This window comes from Solanum stenotomum, chromosome 8, assembly GCF_019186545.1.
Source record: "Solanum stenotomum isolate F172 chromosome 8, ASM1918654v1, whole genome shotgun sequence".
NCBI lineage: Eukaryota > Viridiplantae > Streptophyta > Magnoliopsida > Solanales > Solanaceae > Solanum > Solanum stenotomum.
The window spans coordinates 47,413,284-47,429,707 of record NC_064289.1 but is presented as its reverse complement, the minus strand read 5'-3'; the positions used below and the strand labels follow the sequence as shown (position 1 = coordinate 47,429,707).

The 16,424-nt window shown below is 39.9% G+C and overlaps 1 protein-coding gene across 1 annotated transcript; it reads left to right on the top strand.

The window, feature by feature from the left end:
- The first annotated feature begins 5,863 nt into the window (after positions 1 to 5,863).
- Positions 5,864 to 6,250, top strand: LOC125873854 (uncharacterized). The gene has a single exon (XM_049554702.1). The coding sequence runs from the start codon at positions 5,864 to 5,866 to the stop codon at positions 6,248 to 6,250; it is 387 nt and encodes a 128-aa protein (XP_049410659.1).
- The last annotated feature ends 10,174 nt before the right edge of the window (positions 6,251 to 16,424 follow it).

Here is a 16,424-nt window from a genome sequence, read left to right as displayed (position 1 = left end):
GCAGATTCAGGTACTTAGGATCCTCAATAGGAGTTTCGTTGAGATCACTTCATCCGCTCGTTAGCTTTGAGTGAGGCCTCCTTGCTTTCGGAGAGACTCCATCTTTTATGAGTTGTTCATAGTAATTTTTTTGAGGTGTCATGGGTCTTGTCCCGACACCCATCTTTATAAAATAGAGACTTCATAGATAGACAGTTTTGGAGAGTCATTCAGTTTCAAATGTTTTATTTAAAACTTATGTTTTATACTCAATATATTCAAAGAATTTTGAGATTCAGTAAACTGTTGTTAAACATTTCTTTCATATTTGTGTTTGTGTACGCTTGAGTTAGTTTTCTGCTTGTAGTCAGCCGAAATGAGAGTTCACTTGGGGAATAACAATGGTTCTCGAGTGTCGACCATGTCCAGGGAGAAGGCTCGTGGCGTGAAAAACTTGGTATCAGAGCACAAAGTTCAAGTGTCCTAGGGTGTCTATAAAACCGTGTCAGTAGGATTTATTTATGGTTGTGAGGGCCCCACTTCTATAAATGAGGGACTACAAATATTTAAGAAAAGAATCCCTTCTTTAATACTCTAAATCACGCAATAGAACTATGTCATAAGGAACTTATTCATTGATGACTCCGAGATTTGGACTTATTTAGGGCTTTATTTGGATAGATTTAGTGTCCTCAAATGCTTATTTTGTGACAATAACTAATGTAAAATCCTTGATTTCTAGGTATTTGGATTGAGGAACAAAGCAAGGACAATAATTGGAAAAAAGGAACGAAGCGAGCTGAAAGAAGGAAGAAAAGAGAGCCTGGTGATCGCCAAGTCCATTAGGCGAGTCGCCGAGTGACCATTTGACTGCCTAAAGTTCCAGTGTGCCAAGCCCTGAAGGAGAAAATCAAGTTGGTGAGAGAAAGGAGCAGTCGGCGAAACGCCGAGTGGTTCCGCGATGCAGTGTTGGATCGCCCAAAGTTACAGAACTTGAAGAAGCTGAAGGCAAGGCAAAAAGGCGAGGACATTGACCAAAGGTCGGATCGGCGAGCCCGACTTACAGTACCAAATGGTCCTTCGCAACATATTTTTGCCGACTATAAATACGATTTTCAACATTTAATCTTAGAGCTTTTTGGTTCATATTTTTAATTAATTAGAATTTTCAGTTTGAACCCTGAGTTTGGATAAAAGTTTTCCTTAGCTTTGAAGAATTAAAGTTTTCCATTTTTTAGAAATTGGAAGTGGATCTTTGAGATTCTTCAATTTGGACCTTTGTAAAGACGAAATTAATCGTACCCAGTTGATGGAAACACAATTTAGTAACGATTTTTATCTTTTTATGATGTCTAGCTAAAACCCCAATTCTTGGGGTGTGATTATATGATTATGGGCTCATTTAGTTTGTGGGTATTGCTAATTGTTAGTCTAAATGTTGTTTAGAAGTGATTTCAATCAGTAATTGTGGTTCAACTTAAGGAATTGTAGTTGCAAATGCAGTTCTACCTTCATGTTTTTAGCTTGCTAGAGCTAGAGGTTTTAAAACCAAGATTACTGAATTGATGGTCTATAGGTATTGGGTTGTCATGGGTTCAGCTCGAGAGAGTGAATCCTAAACCCTTTTCCACATATTCAGCTCGAGAGAGTGAATGGACTAGAGCATAGGCTGTTTTTATTTGCATGCTTGTCGATGTTCGAGAGAAATCGACTTGATTCGGGGTAAATTGTTCGACAAAATGTTTACCTCCTCTAAAGTCTAGCTTATTCACTAATTTAGAGCTACTTACTAACAGTTGCAATTACCCATTTTTCTAGCTTAGCCTATAATCAAATCACATCCCAAAAACCCATCTCATTATTGTCATCTTCGTTTTATTTGTTGTTGTTGTAGCTGATAGTTAAAACCAAAACTCCCTTATTTGACGTTCGTGTCACCCTCTTTTTAAATTATATTTTTATTCGTAAATGTCTATTCCTATGGCTGATTTGAACATATTCGTACTTTACTCTTAAATCTTAAACACGTACCACTCCCTGTGGGATTCGATCCCAACTCATTTAGTTGGGTTATTATACCGACTAACAATCGTTGACGCTTAGAACTGGATTAATTGTCCTTGAAACATTAATCAAAATGGCGCCGATGCTGGGGATGGTGTTGGTTATATATTTTTGGTTAAGTTGAATTCTGTTCCTGTTAGTTATAGTTGAATTTACTTACTTTTACTTTTTGTTTTCATGTTACTTGTTTAAAGAAGAATAAAGGAGCATATCTTGTAGCAACGGTGACCAAACAGACCACTCTCCTTTGAGAATGATGATTCTTAGGGTTAACATCCTAAGTTTCAGGCAAATGGAGGATGAGTCAATCCATGAGTTGTGGCTGAGATTTAAGTCACTATTGTTGCAAAGCCCAACTCGTGAAATCTCATATAACATGCTACTGGACTGCTTCTATAGAGGTCTTGGTCCGGAGAATAGGGTAGTGGCTAACCAAATTTCTTCAGGTGGTCTCACATAACTACCATATGCAATAGCAGTCCAGCTCCTTGATCATATGGCCAAGACCAACAAAGAGACTAAGAAGGACCAAATTTTAGCCACACTGTTGACCCAGCTGGATCTCGTGGCCAAAAAGATCATGGAATTGGAAACACCGAATAAAAAGAAAATCTGGTACATTCCCCCTCACGAGCGTATAAAGCCCAAGGAGTACAAATGTGGACAAATAGAAGAGATACTCTCACTCATTCTTCACAATATCAAAGAACACGAGAAAGTGTTGAATGAGATAAAAAAGAATGTCTCACTGTTGAATAAGATGACTGCTTCATAATCCATATCTATTCAACTACTAGAGACCCAAATGGGTCATGTTTTGTCTCGTCTCTACCCCACCACTCAAAATTAAGTGGGGAATTGCGTCGTGCTACGACATTAACTAAGGCGCTTCATGGGAGGCAACCCAAGTGTTTTACTGCTTTTGTTTTGATTTAGAAACAACCGTGTGTTGATTTTGCAGGTTGAAGTGTAAGATGTGTTCGAAAAGTGGTGATTTGCAAGCCAATAGTCTAGTCGGTGACTCACCAAAGAGGTCGGCGATCCCGACTTTGACCACCGTTGGACTCAAGAAATTTTAAAATTGAAATCTGTAAAACTCGGTGCGCCCAGGAGTAAATCGGCGTCTCACCGAACGGGTCAGCGATCACGACTTAATCCGCCATTTGGACCCCTACATTAACTGAAGGTCCTATAAAACTCGGTGAGGTAAGTATCCACTCGGCGGCGAGTAAAACTTATGTCGTTGAATGGGTGAGAACTGGACGATTTTAAAGGTCAAAAGTTTAAAAGTTCAAAATCTTTCACATTCCCTCATTTTTCAACTTTCCAAACTCACACCCGCACTTTGTGTTCCCATATTTTTGCGTTATTGCCACTTTTTGGTAGTCGATTGTGTGTTCGGAGTTGGATCCTTTGCCGCCTAGCTATTCAAATTTTCTATTCGGTATTAAAGGTTAGTTTTTCGAACCCCAAAATTGTAATTAGTAATTTTTACTCATTTGCAATTGTTCGTATCTTAGTGTTGTGTGCTGGGCCTTTCTGAATCATAAATGTGTGCTTATGTGCCTGTTTAACCTTGAATATCATGCGTACAATGCCAATATTGTTGATTTCCCAAAATTTTGTGCTTAAAAATTGATCAATCTTGTTGGGTTGTGTTTGGGTCTAGTCGGGTGAATCTAAGTAACCCGCATTTGTGCCAAATGACGTGTATTACCCAATGATGGAGCGGTTGACGTCATTCTTAAGGGCAAAAGTCGTCAAATGGCCAAATTTGGCCAAACTGGGAGAAGTTTGAGTATCCCAGGGGCATGGGCATAATGGGTCTTAGTTTAATTGAATGAGTGCATGGTTTAATTTTGTTTTTGGGGGCTGCAGGGTTGAATTTTGGATGTTTGATTGAAAGTAGACACGTTGGGCAGTTTGGCAAGCCGGGTCGAGCTCGCCGAACCACTCGGCAGTTCACCGAATCCCCCCAGTTCAACTTTAATTCTATGCTAAATTTGAGTTTGGGTTTTGTAACTTTCGATGAGAAGCCTGAGTTCGTCAATGCATTCGGCGACTCACCAATTGTCTTTTTTGATCGCCCTTTCTGCGCCCCTAACCCCTAAAATGCACTGTAACTTTCGGCAGGCTAGTCCTTGCTTGCCGAATGTTGTTGGCGATTCGCCGAAATGCCCTTCCTATCGCCGACATGCCATTTGTCTGAGAAATTTTTAAGCCAATCCTTTCGTTGAGCCCGATATGGCTCGCCAAAGTGATTCGGTGACTCGCCGACCAGTTCAGCGAGTCTGTCTGCAACTATTGGCTGCAACTTTGTTTGAAATATTCTAACTCTGTTTGATGTTTTTGCAGATATAGCTAGACAAAAAGTGGCCGGTAGAAACATGCCTCCTCGCAACAGAGCTAAGGGAATCAAAATCAATATGGATGCAACTACATCCAAGGCTAAGGTTGCCAAACTTCCCACCACATGTGGGAAAGGAAAGGGAAAAGGCAAGGCTCCTACACCTGCATCACCGGAGGCATGCTCCAACAGTGACGACATCTATGCCACTCACCTCACCACTTCTGAGAGTGAGGGTGAACACTAGGAGCATCAAGTTGAAATTTCTGAGCCTAAAGATGAGTTACTAGTAGCCCAGAGAGCGGAGCTGCGATCCAAAAGGATGAATGATCCGTCTAGGATTAAGACTCCCCAGGCCACTATACCTCCCCTTGCCCACACACAAACTGTGGTCCTAGCACCACCAGTATAGGGTCCTCCCCCACGGTCTATGAACAGACTAAAGACTGAGGGATTGAGGACTATCATTGAAGAAAAGAGACTCTCTATTGATGGGGTGATAGAAAGATACCCCGACATTTGGCGCACCATAAAGGCCCATAAGTTTGAGATTTTCACAAAACCCCGAGGTTCCTATATTCCAACTTGGGTCAAAGAATTCTACACTGCTTACGGAGCCTTAGTTCTGCAAAGGAAGAAACTGGCTGCTAAATTCAAGCCGGTTGATTATGTGGTTGTAAGGGGCAAGAAAGTGATGTGCGACAGTACCAACATAAATGTGGTATTAGAGTGCTCCGACAACATTGCAGATGCCCACCAGTACAAGATCAAAAATAAATCCTTGGAGAACATGAAAAGCTGGCTAGCCCCTCTCATATGTGATGGTACTCCGAGATGGATGGAGGTAGGGGGTCAGATAGAAAAAACGGACCTAAATGTAGCTGTGAGGTACTAGTTTGGCTTTATAAGCAGCACTATCATGCCATCTCAAAATGAGTCTATCCTACGCCACACAAAGGCAGCTTGTCTCGACTCGATCATTGCACGAGAACACATAAATTTGGGTATGATCGTTGAGCAGGAGATGGCCATGAGGGCCAAACAGTGCCAAACTTCCCTCCCATTTCTGGTGTTGATCACCGAGCTGTGCAGACGAGCTCAGGTACCTAGAGATAAAAAGAAGGATGTGGAAGTGATTCCCACATCTTCTACTGACATCCGGAGGATTGAGGTGGAATATTTGAAGGATGAGACAGATAAGAAGAAGGCAGCCCCGGTGGACACTTCCCCGATTGTGGATACAGATGCATTACCTGCAGAGGCACCTTTGCCTACTCCGGCTGCTGAGCCTTTAGGTACATCTAGTGCTACCCCTTCTGTTACTCCCAATTCCTCTACTACTCTTGTGCCTCCCAGATCTGGTACTGCTGTTGTTGGACGACCTCCACTCACTAGGCTACATTGCTACGGATGGGGCAACTAGCCCATTCTTTGGATAGACGCACTTCCAGACTTAAGGCCTCCATTCCTAGCATGATTGAGAAGGCCTTTTCTGATGTTGTGACACCCTTGAGTGCGGATATTGATGCCCTTGCGGCAAGGATAGTGGTGTGCGAGCGTGGCCAAGAAGCCACTGAGGAGGTGACGGTTTTAAAGGCCGCTATTGCTGTGCTAAGGAGAGATGTGGACCAGATGTGGTCCACTGACATGTCTATGATTTTTGGTACGGTGGAGATCCCAGATGTACTAATTGAGCTAGATATGCCTTCGGCTACCATCGGAGATGATGTTCGAGCTGAGGAGGTAGTTGATCTCGAGTCTGAGGCTGAGACAGATGAGGAGATGGTTGGGGTTGCTGAGGAGGTTTCTTACGAGGGCCTTACGGAGACTGAGGAGGCAATGGTAGATGCAACTGTGTAGACTTCTTTGGCAGACACACTCTTGGCTGACCCTAGTGGATTAAGTGTTGCTGCTACTACCCCGGGCACTGATGCCCTGACAGATGGAGCGACTGTTTAGACATGACTTTTTTTTACCTCCCTTTCTATCATTTTTATTGATTTTGGATGTTTATTGCATTTGAGGAAAAATTGTTTTTTTTTGTGGTGGGGTGAGGTATTTCCATACCTACCTCTTATGATTATGACTTTTATGTATATTGGGTTTTGTGCTATATATTATGTTTTGGCACTGTTTTTGTGGATGTTTGAGCTTGTGGCCCCTTATTTTGAATGTAAATGATTTTTGAACCCTTTCGAAAAAATTTTCCACCTCTTATGTATTTAATTATGGTTGTTCTTGTGTAAATTTGAGTGTCGATTGTGATCAATACCGATGAGTTGAATAGTGATCTCAATCGAACAAACATGAATATGCAGCTACGATGAGGCCAAATGAAGTTGCATAGGCAAGATGTAAACTCTTTTCATCTCATTGTGACTAACCGATTGTCAAATTGAGTCTCTTGTGATGAACATTGCACACTAGCGAAAGTCTGGAGTCTTGTTTGGCATTGGTGTCAATGCCTTGTGTGATGAGCTTACTATGAACCATGTGTAATGACACCTAGAATTTGCCCCGTTGGTCCGGTTGACCAAGTGATGTGAACTCTTGAAATGATCTTAGGCAAAATATTTAAAGAGTGAAACCATTTGACATTATACCTCTTTTATGGCCTACCTTGTGAGTGTGTGATCTTTGCTTGAACACCCTTTGAGCCTTATCCTTTTCTGGGAAGAAATTTGATGAAATTATGACCTTTCTTTATCCCTTCACCCATAATCCTCATGAAGTGTGGTTTGTTTGAATAAAAGCCTAAGTTGGGGGTGTGGTGAAAAGAGAAGGTAAATCAAAAAGTGCAAAGAAGTCCCCCTTGACCCATAGTTTTGAGAAAGATGGAACCCTTCCATACAAAAAAAAAGAAAAAAAAAAGAAAAATAATGAAAAAGTTGTGGAATAAAGTTGTGAAAGTTGCAAAACAAATGGGGTGTTCGGTATTCTATGGAAAGTGAATAATGGGGTGACTTTTGAGCATGAATGAAAATGTTGAAGAGAAGGAAATGAAGTGTTATTCAGACCACATTTCATGAGGATAGCAACCACTGAGCCTAAATGACCATACATTTACACGTAGCCCTGTTACCAGCCTTGAAAAGACATTTTTGATCTTGAGTAAGCTGAAACAAGTGTTGGTTGGAAAACAAAGGCAAACCTATGGGTGGAGTCATGCATGTGTTCATCTTTGTGAGTGTGAGAGTTGTAGGTGATTCCAGAACTATAAAAGTGTTGAACCATTGTGTGTGAATATGGAATCATTCTTTGTGTGAGAGAATTTGAATATCTTTGTTGAGCTTGAACTTGCATTTGAAGAAAGTATTGTGAACTTGAGAATCCTTGGTAAATGTGAGTCACAACTTGAATCTTTGAGTGCACAATTGATCCTTGCATAAGTAAATTGAGTCTTGTTATGTGCATTCATGATTGAGTCTTGTGTAGTACTGTTTGAGACATCTTTTTTGAACTGCTGAAATTCAGTTTTACTTGAGGACAAACAAAAGTTTAAGTTGGGGGTGTTGACGAATCTGAGATTTGGACTCATTTAGGACTTTATTTGGATGGATTTAGTGTCCTCAAATGCATATTTTGCGCCAATAACTGACGTGAAATCCTGGATTTTCAGGTATTTGGATTGAGGAACAAAGCAAGGACACTAATTTGCAAAAAGGAACGAAGGGAGTTGAAAGAAGGAAGAAAAGAGAGCCTGGTTATCGCCAAGTCCATTTGGAGAGTCACCGAGTGACCATTTGACCGCCTAAAGTTTCAGTGTGCTGATATACCGTGAGTTTACGGTATTTCTAATACATTTCACTTACAAGTTGTGTGTGTCTAGGGCCTTTTTGTATTGATTTTTATGTGTTTTTATTATATTTTGCAGAAAGGATGTTCGGGCGCAGAAGTACAAAGACAACTGAGAGAAATACATAAAAGGGCATTCACGGAGGTGATCTATGAATCGTAGGTCCATTGACGGTCCGTAGGTTATGATCGTAGATCAGCGGGCAAGGTATGAAAGACAAATCAGGGAAATCTGACCAAGTGTGGAACCACGGTGATCATTGACGGTCTGTAGATTGATCTACGGACCGTACTGTTGATCCGTAGATTGATACTGCGAGGGTTCCAGTACCTGATTTTTTGAAGATTCCATGTATGGAGCTACGAAGGGGATTGACAGACCGTAGATCGATCTACGGTCCGTACTGCAAGTCCGTTGTTTGCTTCAGAGAAGTTGATTTTTGGAAGCTGAAATATTTTCCAAGTCCTGGCTGACGGAAGGGACTTATGGACCGTAGATCCATTGACGGTCCGTAAGTCAATCTCGTGGAATGAAGACGCGTGCCTCAACAAACTTTCCTTAATTTGTTTCCCTTTTAATTTAAGACTTGTTTTCTATAAATAGGGCATGTGAACCTCGAATTTAGGGGTTAGACATTATTATTCTAGTTTTACTTGGTGACTTTGGAGACTAATTAGCAACCCTAGCAATTATTGATTTCCTAAGTTCGTTGTGAAGATTGTGGATTTGCAATTCAAGTTGAATTTCTGGGTTTGTTATTCTCTTTACGTAAGTTCATGATTTCTTCATCTAAAACTATGAATTGTGTTCTTGCTAATATGGGTAACTAAATCCACAACTAGGGTTGTGGGATCCATGAGCGATTAACAAAGTATGAATAGTAATTAAGCAATTCTTAAATAGTGTTTTGCATGCATTGATAATTCTTTCGCTCAAAAGTCTTTTTAACGAGTGCACGCTTAGAACTCGCCTTGTTGCTACTTGCCGGACCAAGGAGGTAATCAACAAGAAAAGAATTATCAACATAGATTTAGTGTGATACTATCTAATAGGCTAGTGTCGATTGGTGTGAAGTAATAACTAAGCCAAACATCGATTATGATGTCTAATATGAGGTAAAGGTAAGGGTTAATAAATTAGACACACGTAGTCGGACCAAGGTGCGGGGTGAAATTCTCTAGATGCCGGACCAAGGATTTAGAGATACCTAACTTATCACTTTGCATGTAATACACTAGGAAAGGATTACTATTACTAGGATTACTGAGTTATGAGCTTGTGGTGAACACGTGTACCTTAGTTAATTTTCTCATCTAGATAACAACCAAAATTTACTTTTGTTTATTGAATTCTTACAATTTGTTTCACAAATCCCCCCTTTTTATTACTTGTTGTTGGAAGTAATTTGACTAATTGAATATAATTGTTGGTTAAAGTAAAGTCTAAACCATTTTCCTCGAGGGATCGACCCCAACCTACAAGTTGGGTTCTTTACTTGATAACGATCGCTTATACTTCTTTAGGGAGGTGTAATTTGAGCGTATCATGTGCCAAGCCCTGAAGGAGAAAATCAAGTTGGTGAGAGAAAGGAGCAGTCGGCGGATAGTCGAGTGGTTCCGCGATGCAGTGTTGGATCACCTAAAGTTACAGAACTTGAAGAAGCTGAAGGCCAAGGCAAAAAAGCGAAGACATTGACCAAAGAACGGATCGCCGAGCTGATCGGCGAGCCCGACTTACTGTGCCGAATGGTCCTTCGCAACATATTTTTGGCGACTATAAATATGTTTTTGAACATTTAATCTTAGAGCTTTTTGGATCATATTTTTAATTAATTAGAATTTTCAGCTTTAACCTTGAGTTTGGAGACAAGTTTTCCATAGCTTTGAAGAATTGAAGTTTTCTATTTTTGAGAAATTGGAGGTGGGTCTTTGAGATTCTTCAATTCGGACCATTGTAAAGATGAAATTAATCGTACCCTATTGATGGAAACAGAATTTGGTAACGGTTTTTATCTTTTTATGATGTCTAGCTAAAACCCCAATTCTTGGGAGTGTGATTATGTGATTATGGGCTCATTTAGCTTCTGGGTATTGCTAATTGTTAGTCTAAATGCTTTTAGGAAGTAATTTCAATCAGTAATTGTGGTTAAATTTAAAGAATTGTAGTTGCAAATGCAGTTCTACCTTCATGTTTTTGGCTTGCTCGAGAGAGAGGTTTTAAAACCAAGATTACTGAATTGATGGTCTGTAGGTATTGGATTGTCATGGGTTCAGCTCGACAGAGTGAATCCTAAACCCTTTTCCACACATTCAGCTCAAGAGAGTGAATGGAGTAAAGCGTAGGCTGTTTTTATTTGCATGTTTGTCGATGTTCGAGAGAAATTGACTTGATTCGAGGTAAATTGTTCGAGAGAAAGCTTACCTCCTCTAAAGTCTAGCTTATTCACTAATTTACAACTATTTAGTAACAGTTGCAATTACGCATTTATCTACCTTTGCCTATAATCAAATCACATCCCAAGAACCCGTCTCACTATTGTCATCTTCGTGTTATTTGTTGTTGTTGTAGCTGATAGTTGATGCTTATCGTGACCAACGACATTGACCTTCGGTATGAGTGTCTACGATCGTCGATAATATAGTAACCCAACCTAGGGTTGGGATCGTGTCCCAAGGGAGCGATTTTGAGAATTGATAGAAAAATAGAATTTACATTCTAACTAGTCGTAGCTAAAGATATTAACGAACAAAAATATTGTAAATTAAAGGGGGTGATACAAATGTGTCAAATAACAAAAGGGGTTTCGTAACAAGTACTAAAACAACAAAATAAACAAGAAAATCAAGTATGGGGAAAGGTTCTTGGGATGTGACCGCAATACAAGTTGAGATAAATTGTTGGGTACATGCTTTCGATAGAAAATTTGCAAAAGAATAGTGACTAGGCTAAGCTTTAAATGGAAATGAGTTCCCTCTCGGGCAACTTACCCCGTTTCAAATACGTTCCTCTCAGACACCCATTTGCTGCATGAAGACCAGCCTACACCTTACCCCACTCACTCTCTCGAGCTGAGTGTTAGGATATGGGACTTGGGCTCATCATCTCGGGCTGAACCTCATAACGACCCACTCCTTAAGCCATCAGTCTAGTAGTTTTGGTTTCACGACCTCCCTATCGGGCAAGCCGAAAACACATTGGTGGATTTGTATTTACAACTACAAAACCTTTAGATTAAACCACAACCACTAGGTGAAATCACCATTAAAATACATCTAACCTATCAGCAAGAAAGACCCAATAAGAATATCAACCCATATTTGCTAAATCACACCCCAAGAATGGGGATTTTAGCCACACATCAAGAAATAAGAAATTATACTTAACATGATAATGAAATCAACTGGGTATAAGAAATTAAACCTCGAATTAAGCAAAGGAAAATGAATAGAGAAGACCCACTTCCAAACTTATGGAAGAAGAACTCCCTTTTTCAAATCTCCACAAAACCCTCTCCAAACTTGAGAGAAAAATATCAGCTAAAGTATGTTCTAAAATGAAAATAATAATAATTAATAATTGTTCCACACTCCATTTTTTCTTAAGACTACAACTCTAAATAGTATTTATAGTTTTCATAGATTGTGCTGCAGAGGATTGTTTGGCGACATTAGTCGAGATCACCGATAAACTCGGCGATCCGCCCTTTGGTCAGCTCATCGCCTTCAGTGCCTTGCATTTAGCATCCTCGTATTCTGGATCATTGGGTGGTACAGTACTGCTACGCGAAACTGATCGGCGACTCACCGACTGCTCATTTCCTAGCCTTTTGATCCACTTCCTTCAAGGCTTCGCATACTAGAACGAAGGGCGGTTCATGTCATTTCGGCGACTCGCCAAGTTAAACTCGATGATCCGCATGATTCCATTTTTTGTTCTTTTTGGCCCTATTTGCTTCGTTTTGCGCCTAAGTGTCACAACCCAAGCCTAGGGCCTAGACGTGACCAGCGAATGGGGAACCCGAAGGAACCCCAAACAAGCCTCATAGCGTATCATTTCACATCCTTGGTCGCGGAAGCAACTAAAATGACCATAAGCGATAAGCATAATCAAGGGGGAAATCGGGACTAAGGGAGCAAAAAAAAAAAGGAATGATACATAAATACCATAGATGAGTCAAGCTCAAACATAATACACAACTTGTCCAACACCACCTCTAAACATGGGTACTTAGCGGGGGCCTAGACAAACTACCGGGCTCACCCTCATAGTTAATACATAACAAAAAAAAGGAAAAGTCTTATATATAGCAAAAGATCATAAGCAACGTCGCCGGAATGGAGGACTCACCAATAACCTCGATAGAAAATCATATTAGCCACGCGGAGGAGGATGGTCAAGCGGTGCTCAGGTCCCTACATGGTGACATCATGTAGGCATAGAGTATGCATTAGTACGTTTGAATGTACTAAGTATACGGGATGCAATGCAATGCTACAATAGATGGACATCATAGGAAAAATGCATAATCATACCGGATAGATAGCATATTAATGAAATGATATGTATAATGATGCTTACAAACAAGAAATCATATTTAGTAAGACGTAGTACATGTGTGGCGAGTGACCATCAATATAGTATTTCCAAGGCCTACCACCCCCTTGGAGAGGCGAAAGAGGTATAAACCCCTCAATGTGGTTACTCGGGCCTACCAGCCCCCGAGCTAGGGACCAAGGTACAAACCCCTCGATATGGTTATACGGGCCTACTACCCCCCGTACTAGGCAAACAAGGTACCAACCCCTTGATACGGTTACCCGGGCCTACAACCCCCCGAGCTAGGCTTGGTCGACTCACAACACTTATATAGAGAAAATCATATACATGTATCCATTTCATCATCATTTCAATGATTATATGACCATCTGACTCATAGGACGTACATTGGACCTTCTATTTCCTAAGAATTCTATAAGTGGGCATTTTATCAAACACATGGTGGGCTATTGTTCATGTAAAGAAAATCATGTATTTCAAGAGTACTAAGTCCAACCAATTCCAAAATCTATATAAATCAGCCCACCAACAACTTACATATATATAAATCAACCTTCATTATTTGATCATGGAAGCATGAAAACCATAAACATCACATAAAAATTCCATTTCATGATAATATGCAAAATATACCATAATAGGGTGTGTAGTAGTAATTCCATACTTCAAGAGTTCATAATAACCATAAGGACCCATAAACTTGAAGTAAAAATATAGAATAAATTGTTGGACTTGTGGAAAGCAAGGTTTCCACAATCAAACCCACATACCTCAACTTTGGAGAATCCTTGATGAAGATTGGGATGGAGAATTGAAGCTTGAGATTGAGTGTTAAATCCGGAATTAGAACTTGAGATGTTTGAATTTGATTGAAGATCTTGGTGGAATTTTGGAGAGGGCTTAGAGAGTGTTTTGAAGTTTAAAAAAATGACTAAGTATGGGACATTTATAAAAAAAACGTCCCCAACCCGCTAAAAAAAAAAGCTCACTGGAATTTGCAATTTTGCCCGGACAGGTTTTACGAAAATGGTCATAACTCCTTCATCCTAACTCGGAATGAGGTGAAACCAATTGAATTGGAAAGCTAACTCGAAGGGCTTTAATTTAATAGATAGTGGCCCTTCCAGTTCCTTGTGTGCTAAGAGATATGCCTCTTTAAAGTTGACCCTCCAAATCGCATTTTTTTGCGATTTTTGAATTATGATACGGTTGCTCTAAAATTCGGGTTAGACCCATTTCCCACTCAATTTGACCCCCTGAATAAAAATATGAAGTCAAATTTCCGAAATCATGCATGGATTTTGAGATATATGGAAATTACAATTATAGGTGTTTCCGAAGCACATTTTCAGGCATTTTTGGGGTCATTTCACTAAGTGTCCATGCTTCCATTAAAACTTCAAATACATGAAACTTCAACATTTTAATCAGGTATTGAGATAAAACAAGTATTCAAGGACACTATTTCCATTAAAATAAAGCCCTAAAGGAGTCCAATTTGTAGACTCATCAACACCCCCAACTTAAACTTTTGCTTGTCCTCAAGCAAACTCAAGTTCAACCATTCAAAAAAGGTGCCTCAAACAGTGCTACACATGACTAAATCATGAATGCACACAACAAGACTCAATTTACTTATACAAGGATCAATTGTGTACTCAAAAATTTAAATTGTGACACACCATCACCAAAGATTTTCATGCTCGCAATACTTGCTACTTTTGCAAGTTCAAGCTCAACAAAAATATGTAAATGCCCTCGCACAAAGAATGATTCCATATTCACACACATTTATGAGTCAATTTAAGATCAGGAATCAGATACAACACTCACACTAAAAAAGAGAAGCATAATGCATGTTTTCACCTATAGGTTTGCCCTTATTTTCCAATTGACTCTCGATCCAGCTTACTCAAGATAAAAAAGGTCTTTTTAAGGCTTGTAATGGGGCTGAGTGCAAAGGTATCGTCATTTAGGCTTTGTGACTTTTCCTCGTGAGATGTGGTGTTCTCAAAGTATTCCCTTCTTTTCCTTTATCACTTTTTTTTCTAGCGCTTCTAAGTCATCCTTTTATTCACTCCCCATGAATTGCTTGGAACCCCAATATCCTTTGTACTTTATTCCACAATTTTTTTTTCAATCTATATTTTTTTCTTTTTATGAAGGGCTCCATTGTTCTGCAACATGGGTAAAGGGGAACTTCTTATAGCGCTTCTTGACTTCTCCTTTTCCTTTTCACCACATCCCCAACTTAGGCTTTTTGTCCTAAGTTGACTATTAACTAAACCGCAAATCAAGAGGATTATAGGTAGTGGATCAAGTAAGGTCTAGGGTTTATCAAGGTTCTTCCAAAGAAAGGTAAGGCTTAAAGGGTGTTCAAGAGAGTTTCACACGCTCACAGGTAGGCCACAAAAAGAGGTATATGTCAAATTGGCTCACACTCTTTAAAATGATCATCTCAAGAGTACACATTTCTAAATCAATCAGACTAACAGGGCATATTCTAGGTTTATTCATGCATGGTTCAAGGTAAGCTAATCACACAAGGCATCAATACTTTAATCAAACAAGACTAGACACGTTCGTTAGCGTGCAACGATCCTCACAAGAAAATCAATTCGATAAATGGCTAGTCACAGAACTAGAAGGCCTAGTATACTACGATGTGTGATTTGATCGAAATTCAAATTTTACAGACTCGGAAGGAGAAACTGTCATCCCAGTCAATCCAATTGGGATGCCCTAGACCTGACATGTCACTTGGAAAGAGTAACATGAAGCTCAGAATTGGGGTGTAGTCAATAAAAAGGGAATTGATCTATGGTTGATTTCGTAACAAATCAAATAAAGAGGAATAAAGAGGAATTTCTATTTGTACCTCGTAAAAAAAGCTTTTTATTTTGTGTAATGCAAAGAGTGCACATATTGTCTATGTAACTTCATTTGGCCTCGTTGTAGCCTTGCATTTATGTTTGTTTAATTGGGAGCACTATTCAAGTCATCGGTATTGATCGAAATCGAGACTTAAATTTTTGCAAAAGAACAACCACTTTTCAACACAAGAGGTGGCGAATATTTTTCCAAAAGGGTCAAAATTATTTTGCAAGTAAGACAACAGGAGCCATAAGATCAAACATCCACAAAAAAGCAATATTTATAACACAAATTAAAATAGACAGCCCAAATATCCAAATAACACACAAAGGTGGACCTCATCCCACCACAAATAAAAGCATTTGTCCTCAAATGGAAATAACAATGAATCTGAAAGGTAGAGTAAAGAAAGACAGAGAGGGAGATAAAGAGGTGATCCTGGTTACTTGATCGACTCATCTATCCAGGTTTCAATGCTGGGGGTAACCTCCAGAAGGACCGGCCCCACTAAATCCCGCAGCCGGAGCTTTGGCCAAGGAAGCCTGCACAACAGCATCTATCATGATTTCCTCAGTCTCTGCTATGTAGTTTATTGTAGCTCCCTCGAACATCTCTTAATCAGTCTCTGCTTCTGCTCCAGAATCGTTTGTCTTCTCCGCTCTATCCCCATATCCAGTAGTAGTTTGAGGCCTCTCAGGCATGGCTGGAATTTCCACTGTCCCAAAGACCATGGACACATCAGTGGCCTTCAAGTAATTCACATCTTCTCGCAGCTCAACAATGGCAGCTTTTAAGAATCTTATCTCA